Source organism: Formica exsecta, unplaced genomic scaffold (genome assembly GCF_003651465.1).
Source record: "Formica exsecta isolate Colony F162 unplaced genomic scaffold, ASM365146v1 scaffold337, whole genome shotgun sequence".
In the NCBI taxonomy this organism is placed as follows: domain Eukaryota; kingdom Metazoa; phylum Arthropoda; class Insecta; order Hymenoptera; family Formicidae; genus Formica; species Formica exsecta.
The window spans coordinates 463,583-477,105 of record NW_021850624.1 but is presented as its reverse complement, the minus strand read 5'-3'; the positions used below and the strand labels follow the sequence as shown (position 1 = coordinate 477,105).

Genomic DNA, 13,523 nt, shown 5'->3' with positions numbered 1-13,523 from the left:
ATATTCATATATATATACATATATGTATCATATATCCATATTACAATATGATACATAAATGTGTCTATTATATTGTATAAAATCATATTTGTGCTACACCTAATCGATGTAAACCACCCCTTCATCGCTTCAGTAACGTATCTATATTTTCACCCTTCTCTGCAATTGATATATACATGTAACTTTGAGAGACTTATAACAATAACAATTAATTAACAGTAAGCGGATGGTAGGGGAAACGACTGCGACGACGACACGACTCGATTTTGTTAGAGAGGAGAGTATTTGGATTCGTAGAGTATTCGCGAGTCTTTTTTATCCGATTTTTGTTTTAAAGTTTCTAGCTTGGAGAAAACCAGGCTAGAAACTTTTATAGAACCGGCATAGTGTGGCGGACGAACGTTCGGAGTAAATACAGTGGCTAAATCGTCTTGCCATCGGTGTAGTTGCTGGATTCATAGAGCAATCCTTTGATCTGAGTCAATTCTGCCAACAACGTGTTTACTGTCACGGTGGTTACTTGACGAACATGTTCTCTGAAACACACGAACATACGATTCCGTATTTCCGATTTCTGTATTTTAGCAATTTCGTATAAATGGAAAGCTGCGATAACGTAAAATTTCTTTTTATAGTGCTCTTTGAAATTTAAAAATATTAAGTAGATAAATAGTATTTTTTTTAAATTATAAATTATTTTTAAAAAATATAAATTACTTTAATAATTATATTTATATACGTGCTCCTTAATCGTTTTTGCGAATAATGCCAGAAGCTTATTTCTTGATAAAAATATTGTACTATGAATCTAAAACTTTTGAAACGCTATTGTCTTGCTCCTCCACTTAAAAAAATGATAACTCGGGAAGTAAATCGAAGATCTGTCATTTTTGTCATCTTTCATGTTTAATGAAAGAATTCTCTCTTACAATTAGCATACTTTAGAGCTCTGCTCTCTATATATGCTATATGAAAAGATTATAAAAAGAATATATAACTGTGAAGGACCCGCGCACAAACGACATGAAGATTAATTAAAGGAAGGAAAATGCGAAAAAGATTCAGATTTCGATCAATTGATGAACTGCTGAAATTGATGGGAGGGATAGAATTTGCAAGAGATTAGAATGTGTGCACTCGAACATGCACACACACAGCTATAGAGTGAGTGTGAATGAGTATGCGCGCGTGTTCGCCCCCGGAATTACAGCTTCAGGAATTTGATCATTACCGGTGGTCGTTCGTTTCGGAGATGGTGATAATAACTCTTACTCTCCGGTCGGTCGCCATAATTGCGAGATGCATCATCGTGCATGATCGTCGTGCATCAACATAATATGTATTCGAAATCAGCATCAGAGCGTTTCCGAATGCTTACATTCTGTCTCGATCATAGAAATGATTCCTGACAACACTGATGTATAAAAGATACAAGGACGTCTCTAAAGGATATGCCAAACGAAAATCTTTTAGATATCTTTTACACTTTTGTGTTGTCCGGACCTTAGGATGCGACTTTAAGTAAAGAAAACCTAATGAGATTTATTTACAGAATTTATATATATATTTTTTTGAGGGCTAAGATTAAGCGCTGCACCGTAGGTGAATTTTTCTTCATCGACAGGCGCGTTGATCAAGTAATTATTTATTTTTTGCGCCTGCGAAACGAAAAATAAAACATCCCATTATAGTTTCCTCCGGGAAGAGTAGCAGCTCGCTCACGTAGCTGCTACTTTTCGTTGTGAGGAAGGTCTCGCCGCACGTGGATCATGAAAGTATGATGACGTCGGGCTTGGTTGATTGGTGTTTCAGTCGCCGGACACACAGGCGTGGCAGAATGATTACCTGCAGGGCACGGGCTGCGAGATGTACACGGAAACCCTCTCCCCGTCCTTTACCGGGATGACATTTCCCCAAGCCAGCGAGTAAGTTCTCGCTGCCAATGGTTGTCACACACATAAACGTACCGAACAGATACTTACGCCAGTCACGCGTGACACACAAATACAATTATACGGACCATCATACAGAACATTCATACGAAGAAAAAGCGATATACATACAATACAGGAACATGCAATATAAAATACACTCGGTTACGAATTTATTTTCCTTCTGTCTCTTTTTCTCTCTTTGTATTATATCTTCGTCTCACGAATTACTAAATACATTGAACTATTCTGTGATACCGAAAAAACGTACATATATATTATATTACAACATATCATGAAAACGTATATATATATATCGCCCCTCACCTCGGTCTTTTCAGTCTTTGAACGATTTTTTTCTTTCCTAGTCTCTTTTATATTCGTCTTTGTCTATCTCCTTCTGTTTGGATTTTGCGTAGATTAGTCCATTTTTGAGCTGTATAAATCCATTCACTTTTTCTCTCTTTTTGCCTCCGTTCGATCGTGCCTCGATCATTTTTTTAATCATTTTTGATTTTTATTTTCGAACTGCTCGAAATTCTGCACAGATCTTTGTGAATTGCGTAGAAATAAAGTAGAGAAAAGTAATGACGGATGAATGCGGACATTGCTGCACGCCAAGAGCCGAAACCGATCGTGCTCGGTATAATTGGAATGCTTGATTGGCAACCGGGGAATCGGCTCGCGGAAACGAAAGTGTTTCATACGTTCGGGTCGCGAGAATTGCTGGAAATCGCATACCAGCGCACACGATTTGCGTGCGAATGAGCGCGCTTCCGAAAATGTTTCTATCGGGAACAATTTTAACGACCGTATCGAGACCGCCGAACGATAGCGTCTCCATATCTCGACATTGTTTTATGGATCAATTGATATCGAGATTGGAATTGCGCGTTGCTTAATCCTTTCACAGCTTTTGATTCGTATACGCGATTCGCACAAGTTCTTTCTCTGCTTTTTAACAACTTTCTTCTTATTTTATTTGCTTTTCTTCTTTCTTTTTTTTTTTGTGCTATTTGATCAGTTATCTATTTTATGCGATTATTTATATTATCGCGTACGAACGATTGTAAAAAGTAATTAAAGAACTTAAATTACGAAGTTCGCGTGAAATTTATACATTAAATGTCACGAATATGACTTAATTGACGACCTTGAGGATTTTAATCTCAAATTGGCTCGCGCACAATATCGTGACCGACAGCTGTTCTTGTAAGTTTTAAGTAATTACGATTAGACGCGCGTGCAAGGATCGTTGCAAAATCCGCATTCGTCCTAATAAATCGTGCATTTCGCTTCGACAATATTACAGTTCTTTTACGGCGCAACGTGAGACGAAATGAGAAAGAAGCGTACTGTGTCTTTTTTCAAATTTTGATTTTATCGAGGGAACAAAAAATAACATATATAGAGAGATTGTATATTTTTGAATATTTTTTATATAAATATTTTTGACCATAAGACGTAACGGGCAAGATTTTTGGTTTTTTTTTTGTCAATAATGTCCGTATCCTTGTCATGGTGTGTGTTCTTAGATGTAGCGTTCTAATTTCTCTTAACAAAAGCGCGTTCTTTGTACACGCATGCCTGCTGCTCTTTACCATGTAAAAGTATGTGAAACTTATTTTGGTAACACATTGACACAGGTTATTGGGCAAGTACGCGGGTGGTTATCGATCGTAGTTCTGCCGATTAAATATATATTAGTAAGCACTGTTCGTTAACAGACTTTATAATCGAGCTCGCAGTTTTGTCTTTGCGAAAATTATAGGGGGTATAATTTAGACACACGCACAAGCGACTTGCAATCAGAATTATTCATATGGCTATCTTGTAATTAAGAGACACATCTATAAATATTTATATTTTATAAAAAAACTAGCAAAGGAATTTAATTTTTTCTGACAGGAAAGTTTTTATTTCTGCAAATTTTATTTACTTATATCTTATTACAAAAATGAAAGCTAAAGTACAAGTATTTACTATAAAAACACAGAAACAATTCGACGCGTTTTAATTCTTACACAGTTATATATTTTATTTTGATTGCAAATCACTGTATGCAAATATTATTGTATGCGAAATTAAAATAAATTAAATTAGAAATTATTTATAAGACAAACAAGCACGTCTTCTTTCCGTGTCGGTACGAGTTCTTGCAGTAAAAACTAAATATTATAAAAAAATATTAAGCCTTCAATACACAATCAACATAGTTAAAATATATTTCTTAAATCGACAAAAATATATGATAAATAGCCATAATATATATTATTTGAAAAATAGTTTTACAGAGAATTAAGAAAATGATGAAAAATTTCTAAAGGCAAAATAGATGTGCCGTTTATTTAATACCCTTTCTCAACCGCCTAAATTGCACCGTATTCGCCTATCAAGATTGCATCATTGATTTCTGTGATTTTTCTGTGATTGTGAGTTTTCCTATTTTTTAAATAATATATTCAACACTGGAAAATTGTCAGCAATTTTGTTTATAAAAATATCGCAATAGCAATATCTTTTGTATAAGCCATTAAATATTTACAAATTTTTACGCAAATTATTAATTTTAATGTGATAGATTTCGTATTTAATAATTAATGGCAATGGAATTTAAAGTTGCATATATATGAAAAAATAAGTAATCGAGATTGGAATTGCGCGTTGCTTAATCCTTTCACAGCTTTTGATTCGTATACGCGATTCGCACAAGTTCTTTCTCTGCTTTTTAACAACTTTCTTCTTATTTTATTTGCTTTTCTTCTTTCTTTTTTTTTTGTGCTATTTGATCAGTTATCTATTTTATGCGATTATTTATATTATCGCGTACGAACGATTGTAAAAAGTAATTAAAGAACTTAAATTACGAAGTTCGCGTGAAATTTATACATTAAATGTCACGAATATGACTTAATTGACGACCTTGAGGATTTTAATCTCAAATTGGCTCGCGCACAATATCGTGACCGACAGCTGTTCTTGTAAGTTTTAAGTAATTACGATTAGACGCGCGTGCAAGGATCGTTGCAAAATCCGCATTCGTCCTAATAAATCGTGCATTTCGCTTCGACAATATTACAGTTCTTTTACGGCGCAACGTGAGACGAAATGAGAAAGAAGCGTACTGTGTCTTTTTTCAAATTTTGATTTTATCGAGGGAACAAAAAATAACATATATAGAGAGATTGTATATTTTTGAATATTTTTTATATAAATATTTTTGACCATAAGACGTAACGGGCAAGATTTTTGGTTTTTTTTTTGTCAATAATGTCCGTATCCTTGTCATGGTGTGTGTTCTTAGATGTAGCGTTCTAATTTCTCTTAACAAAAGCGCGTTCTTTGTACACGCATGCCTGCTGCTCTTTACCATGTAAAAGTATGTGAAACTTATTTTGGTAACACATTGACACAGGTTATTGGGCAAGTACGCGGGTGGTTATCGATCGTAGTTCTGCCGATTAAATATATATTAGTAAGCACTGTTCGTTAACAGACTTTATAATCGAGCTCGCAGTTTTGTCTTTGCGAAAATTATAGGGGGTATAATTTAGACACACGCACAAGCGACTTGCAATCAGAATTATTCATATGGCTATCTTGTAATTAAGAGACACATCTATAAATATTTATATTTTATAAAAAAACTAGCAAAGGAATTTAATTTTTTCTGACAGGAAAGTTTTTATTTCTGCAAATTTTATTTACTTATATCTTATTACAAAAATGAAAGCTAAAGTACAAGTATTTACTATAAAAACACAGAAACAATTCGACGCGTTTTAATTCTTACACAGTTATATATTTTATTTTGATTGCAAATCACTGTATGCAAATATTATTGTATGCGAAATTAAAATAAATTAAATTAGAAATTATTTATAAGACAAACAAGCACGTCTTCTTTCCATGTCGGTACGAGTTCTTGCAGTAAAAACTAAATATTATAAAAAAATATTAAGCCTTCAATACACAATCAACATAGTTAAAATATATTTCTTAAATCGACAAAAATATATGATAAATAGCCATAATATATATTATTTGAAAAATAGTTTTACAGAGAATTAAGAAAATGATGAAAAATTTCTAAAGGCAAAATAGATGTGCCGTTTATTTAATACCCTTTCTCAACCGCCTAAATTGCACCGTATTCGCCTATCAAGATTGCATCATTGATTTCTGTGATTTTTCTGTGATTGTGAGTTTTCCTATTTTTTAAATAATATATTCAACACTGGAAAATTGTCAGCAATTTTGTTTATAAAAATATCGCAATAGCAATATCTTTTGTATAAGCCATTAAATATTTACAAATTTTTACGCAAATTATTAATTTTAATGTGATAGATTTCGTATTTAATAATTAATGGCAATGGAATTTAAAGTTGCATATATATGGAAAAATAAGTAGTACTTAAATATTTGTTAAATATAAATCAATTTGAATTAAAATATTTTAAATAAAACCAATCACATAGAATTTTTTAACGACATATTCCAGTCAATGTACAGAGATCAGTGAACTGCATCATTCGCGATACAGAGAGCTATATAATTGTTTCGAGTTTTCTCTTTTGATTTTTATGCGCACACTTGGATTATCGCCATTATTTGGTTTGTGTGTGTGAGAGATCTACTTGTAAGAAGCGATTTTCACATTGAATACAATATATAATACTTTTATTACCTTTTTACACCGTATATCATATATATACAATCGTATATATAAAATGCTTGTCGAACGTTAGTTAATCTGTTGGATCCTTACACGGATGAGACCGGATCTCCTGAATGCCTTCTGAAACTTTGAACTAGATTAGGAACTTAGAGTGTAATAGATAGCCTATAGAAAGCGATAGAAACTTTCGATATATCTTGGCATGCTTCGGCTCGTATTATTAGATAAGTAATGATCGCGTTTACGTAAGACTTTCCTGCATGATCGTTTGAAATTAAATCATCAATATATGTTGCATCGCTTGCATGATTGTTTAATAAACATTCGATGTTATCACGTAAATATAAATCGAAAGCTCAACCGTTTCTGAGATATAAACATTTATTAGTATATATTATATTTGAAATTTAATTTTTTAAATAAATGTGAGCAATGTACATTTTTAAATACTTTTGTATTTGAAATAAGATTTATCTCTGCATTTACTGGTGATCAGTGTCCCGTTGCGCTGTGGGTGTGTACACATATCTTACTAACACATATTCGTCAATTAATAATGCTAAACGAAGTTTATAAAGTATGAAAATTTCAAATTAAATTACATAAGATATTAAATAATGGTCATCATTTTTAGATATAGTATCTTTTGAAGTAATGTTTTGTATAATAAAGTATGAATAATAAAAATAAGTACTTTAATATAGATATCTTTATTGGCCGTACTTTTTATGTATTACGCATTTTATCATGTGCACTCAAATATAATATAATCTGATGGAAATACTTTATGCTACGTTTGCATTTAATATATATTTTCCTGCAAAGAATGAAACTTGTATTCGTATGCACAGATGCTCGTATATAAGTAGTTATTGTAGGATTTATATAATTTTTATATGCATATGAAATACTTTTGTATTTGAAATAAGATTTATCTCTGCATTTACTGGTGATCAGTGTCCCGTTGCGCTGTGGGTGTGTACACATATCTTACTAACACATATTCGTCAATTAATAATGCTAAACGAAGTTTATAAAGTATGAAAATTTCAAATTAAATTACATAAGATATTAAATAATGGTCATCATTTTTAGATATAGTATCTTTTGAAGTAATGTTTTGTATAATAAAGTATGAATAATAAAAATAAGTACTTTAATATAGATATCTTTATTGGCCGTACTTTTTATGTATTACGCATTTTATCATGTGCACTCAAATATAATATAATCTGATGGAAATACTTTATGCTACGTTTGCATTTAATATATATTTTCCTGCAAAGAATGAAACTTGTATTCGTATGCACAGATGCTCGTATATAAGTAGTTATTGTAGGATTTATATAATTTTTATATGCATATGAAATATTTCCTTTATTTTCTTTAACTTCAACAAAAATGGTTTCATATGAGAAGCAGAAGTTCTTGTCTTTACGAATTCAAGTTTTATTGTTTGCCTAACGCGTACGATACTGAGTTGAATTTCTCAAGTAGCTCTTCCTTATCTTCTATTTTCTTAACATTGGTTTGTAATATATTATAAAAATTTATGCTCTTCATACTTTCAGCATTACTTGTAGATATTTATTATATATTATGATCGATATTTTATTTGTCGCTGTAAAATTTTTATATTACACACAAAATGCTATTCAGATTTTATCGCACATTATTATATCTATTTATAATACAACTCATTATCAATGACGTTTCTTATTTGCTTATCATAGTAAATAGCTCTCTATTTTCTTGTATATAATATCATCACGTCCATATAAAAATGTATTATACAAAAACAAGCAAAATGTATGCAAACTCTGTTAGCTTGATATACAATTGATATACTTGCGAGATATCAAATGTTATGCATGACTTCGTCGTAGGTTGTGCTTCACAAAACTGAAGCTTTTACTACTGGCCATCGAGATAAAGGGCGAAGGAGGCTCCGACAGTAAAATCTCGATTAATCCACGTGGTGCCAAGATCGCTGCAAATACTCAGGGATTCTTCATTGCTCAATCTGCTGACGAAGTAAAACGGTAAGAATATATTTTGAAACATTACTAAAACAGTTTAAATCAAGAGTTTATTTAGATATTCTTGCTCAACATTTAGCTTTATTAAGATTTATCATTTGCCGACACAAGGTGGTACTCAAAATGCAAATCAAACATATTCGAGTAATCAGGATATTTTCTATGACAATATGCGACAATAATTTATGTGCAATATAGCTTAGAACAATTTTGCAATTTTCTGTAATATAATGTAACAAGTAATATATCTAGTAGTTTATTCTTTTTTTAATTATTTATATTAAATTTTATTAAATTAATCTGTTATTCTCTTTCTCTCACATATATATATATATATTATCAGCTTAATTTTTTATCGAATAAATAAAAATTTAAGTGATATCTTTCTTTACAATTTGTATGACTAGTGGTCCTTGTTCTGTTTATTTTCAGGGCGTGGTTCTATTGCAAAGCATGCCACGATGAAATTAAAGACGAGACTCTGATCAAGAAGTGCAAGTGCAAAAATTGTAAGTCTTTCTAGCCCAGTGATCCTTTACAACAGTCTTTTTCGATTCTTGCCAAATTTTCTGCCTAAACGATATTCGAACTTCTCTTTCGCCGGTTATTATACATATGTTTATATCTGACATATAACTGTACACAGATGTACATAGAACGCGCTCAATCTATCAATAATATTGCGAGTCTCACACGCGTTTTATCTCTACCCGTTCTCTCTGTCGATCGATATCGATGGAATGTTGCATTGCCATCGGTGTGGCTCGCAAAATTAATAAACATCTCGACATGTAAAATAACGTATAAATGCGAACGGATCACGCAGGAAAGCTCTCTTTATCTCTTCTTCCCCCTCCCCCATATTCCGGTTTCTGCCGGTTTACCCTCTTTTAGTCCTTTTGCCCGTTTGAGAGCGCAATAACAGTAATAAATGCGACTATTAACGAAGTGACACGGTTGTGACCATCCTATTGTGATATATGATCTAGTGGGGCATCAGCAGCGTTCCTGGGGCCGGGACTTAGGTAACGTCTCTCACACTCGTTCGTTATAAGTCTGGTACTTTACTATCATCTGTAACTATCTCTTAACACTTATTTTTATCTCTTCTTATCTATTTTGTATACGATATTGGCTCTTGATCCAACCCCTTCACTCGCCAAACATCAACTAACTGGCTCGCTGCTCATAACCATTTGATTGTACCATCTACTGTTCTGCCTCTGTATTAAGACTCTGTTTTTCGCGCCTTGCGATTATCTATTATCCTTCTGTTAAGTTATTTCCTTCTTTTTTTATTTCTCTCTTTCTTTCTCTATCTCTCTTTCTCTTTGTCTATCTCTCTCAGTGTCTTATCGATACATATATGCCTCCCACAATAATCAATCTCTTGCAAGTCAAGATGATGATTATGAGGATGATTATCATAATGACGATTATCATCAATATAACGATGATTACATCTTTAATCATTATTGCAAGATACAATTCCCAAGACGATGCAACGATCGAGTACTTCTTTGTTTTTCATCGTCATGTCGCGCATTTATTGTCCTCGAAAAAAGCCGAGATTCTGCTGTTCGGAAAGTAATATTTTTACGTATACCAGTGTATACAACGATAAAATGGAAAATTTATCGCGTATCTATCATTCGAGAAGTCCAAGTCGCTTCGTGTTACGCAACATGTTGAATGTAATCAATTTATTTTGTTTCGAGAAAAAAAAATCTTTGCGCTTCAAATGCGCGATAAATGACGTGAAAAATGAAGTACCGACTCTCAACACGTAATTTCCGATAGTCCAGTCAGTTGGCGCATGCCCACCTGACCGAGAACGAAAGTTAGCCTGCACTAACTAGTGTATATTCCCCCCCCCCGCCGCCCCTGCCCACGCTCGCCTTGCATGCATGACTAGCTCCCGGATTCGGAATCGTTTATGCCATAATGGTAATGACAGCTTCTTTCTTAATCACTGTCTGTCTTCATCCTCTTTCTATATCTCGCTGTCTCCGTTCTTTTCTCCGAAACTACCCCCTTCGATTGTGTGCCAGCTCTCTCTTTTTCTCTCGCTCTCCCTTTCTCTATCTTTCTCTCTTTGTCAACGTGCTAGCTGTGTTATCGAGGAGATTCCTCGCCGATCGATCGGCCCGATCGGCCGCGATCGAGTCGCGAATCTTCACCGCATTCACGCGCGCTCTCACGTTCGCCGGACGTCTCTCGTTCTCGAATCGCCGTGAAATTGGGCCGTCCGGTGATGCGCAGACGACAGGAGCATTCCCTATTCGTCCTACGAACGACGAAACCTCGTCGTACCGTTCAGGGCACATCGGGTAGATCCCGGGTCGCCCCCACCGACAATTCCGTCCATGTCACACGCGACATACCGCATTTTGGATTCGTACACTCGTACACAATACCACATATACACAACCACATAAGTCTCCCCCGAGTAGAGCGACTTACCGCTCAATCACGATCAGTCTTGTCCGCATTCAGGAATGGTAATACTCTAAACCCTGGGCAATCAACGTTGTTCCCGGTACCCGTATCTCATTCGAGCGATCTGAAATCGGTCGAACGATTGCGACCGACGTTAATCCGATCGTTTTAGGTTTCACAATCAGCAGGTGTGACGGAAAAATTTGTTAAAGGTAATTCGCTTCGATGAGCGAGCTTATTTTCTGTTTTTTCAGATACCTTGGACGTATCTATTTATGGTTAAACATATTGTGATTAATGCCGTGCTCGAATTCGTACGTGAACCGACGCGGAGCGTTAATTTTCTCTTACATCATTGCTATTTTATTGTAATGTCGGCTGCTATACAAAATGATATTGTATACCTATTGGAAGAAATTTGAATAAAAATTTTATTCGTTGAATTTTTACATAATATTATTAAAAATATTTTTTCGCGATTAATGATATATTCGACTTTTTATTCTGTATTTTTTTCACACACAAAAACACATGCAATTTATTCGCGCGTATGTGCACATACGAATTCCGCAAAATATTCTGTTATTACTAAAAGAATGTATCGTGAATACCAGCCGTTCATGTTTTTTCCCTCCTGTATTATATATGTTTGTTTATTTACTCATAAACCCGTGTCCGGGTCGATCGCTGGATTTTTACAGATGTGGGGATGATGATGATGCAGACCGGCATGGTGAAGGGAAACACTGCCTACAGCAGTTACCTCGACGGTACGCCTGTTTCCGGCTTCCTGTTCCATCCCCTCCCGTACATGCATATCCACTTGTCGCAGCTCTTGCGAGAATTTGTCAGTATAAATGAATGCATTCACGTGAATCGATTTAAATTAATAATATCGTGTTTCTGAAAGATGATCTAAGAATTTTTAATTGTCAATACTTTATATTCGTTATTCTGACAAAATATGTTCTGCCAGACTCGATATTTTTCCTACTCGTGTACTCCAAATGTTACCGAGTAACGAGTTGATATAAATATCGTTTGGTGCTTTATTTGCGATATTATAAAAAATTTCCGCGTCCGGCAGAACCAGGTGGGCCTAACATGTAACGAGGTAAGATGGTGTAAGTGATACAGAACATGTAAGAGCTCGACAGACGGGGACTATTCGTCTTACTTATCACATGCACTTACTCCACAATACCCGTATGCGATATTATTCCACCTGGATTCGTTCGACTCGTACTGTTTATCGTTGGGCTTTCGCTAGAACTGAAATGGTATTGAGCGAGTTATCGCCCTCTAATAGCAGCATACAATTACGTTACGTAGCACTAACATTGTTGGCCGCTTTTTCCTCTTCTTCGACACATGGGCCGAGACCGAGTAACAAGCACGCCGGTTGGACGAAAAAATGGACGGTCGCAAATCGATTAATTATTGCGTAATGTTTAGCTTCGTACATCACAAAATACAATACAATGGTCGCTTCCGCGCAGAAACGCATTCTTGCACGTTATCCCGAGCAGTATATTTTGTGTCCTCACTAACGTTAAATGGCCTGCCACCTAACACCAATCGACGGGTTTGTTTATATCGTATTTCAGGCTTGCTAATTATCGTTCTTAATTGTTGTTTCAGTGTGCTTACATGGACTTTTATTGATAATTTATATATCGCATCAGTTTCAAATTATCACGCATGTTATTCATATGTCATGCACAAAAGTTTTCTTTTTTCTTTCTCCAGAACGTGTTTGCATCGTTGAGATAATGATCGTGACAATTTGAAACTGGGATCTGTGTATATAAGGTTACCTAATATTGTATATTTTATATAAATGCCATTTTTTCTATATTTGTAGCGTATATTGAGCGCAATTAATATTATTACTTTGGGTCACCTTGTATATAATTAATACATAAAAGTATGCATTGTGTTTTTGCACAGATTGAACGTTTTTCGTGAAAATTGTTTTTCTAAAAATTACTGTAAAATCATGCATTTGTAAGTTTGAATTTTAATAAGCAAGTATTAATATTAGCACAAATATAAGCAAATATAATTAATAATCTTTTTAATATATCGTATATTAACTTTTTCACGAAAAACGTTTTTTTTTTATTGCGCTATTTGCGTAATAAATTGTTTAATTAATTGTTGTGAAATGAAGCTGTTGCAGTAAAACTTTTATGTTAATTAATTTTTCTATTAATTTTTCTACTAATTTAATATGCCCTAATTGCAATATTGATTATAAAAGTAGATTATGGTTGCAGAGGCCCATCTTGTGAGAATCTTGTGCCAATGTTCGAATATGCATTTATGAATATTTTTGCATCTATAACTAGAAGAATATTTAGAAAACTTTATATATATATATATAATTTTTTATATTAAATTTTTGACAGCACATTGGATATTGCTTAAGAA

At 33.9% G+C, this 13,523-nt stretch overlaps 1 protein-coding gene across 39 annotated transcripts in view; it reads left to right on the top strand.

The window, feature by feature from the left end:
• LOC115238420 (calcium-activated potassium channel slowpoke) overlaps positions 1-13,523 on the top strand; it is a 101,085-nt gene that overhangs the window by 72,375 nt on the left and 15,187 nt on the right. For 14 of the 39 annotated variants that reach the window (XM_029812217.1, XM_029812216.1, XM_029812214.1 and 11 more), the window contains 4 exons: positions 1,813-1,925; positions 8,499-8,654; positions 9,084-9,160; positions 9,641-9,676. In XM_029812217.1, the coding sequence (XP_029668077.1) occupies positions 1,813-1,925; positions 8,499-8,654; positions 9,084-9,160; positions 9,641-9,676 (382 nt within the window). Of the gene's footprint in view, positions 1-1,812; positions 1,926-8,498; positions 8,655-9,083; positions 9,161-9,640; positions 9,677-11,791; positions 11,861-13,523 lie in introns of all 39 variants that reach the window. The other 25 variants (XM_029812245.1, XM_029812234.1, XM_029812247.1 and 22 more) reach the window with 5 other exon arrangements.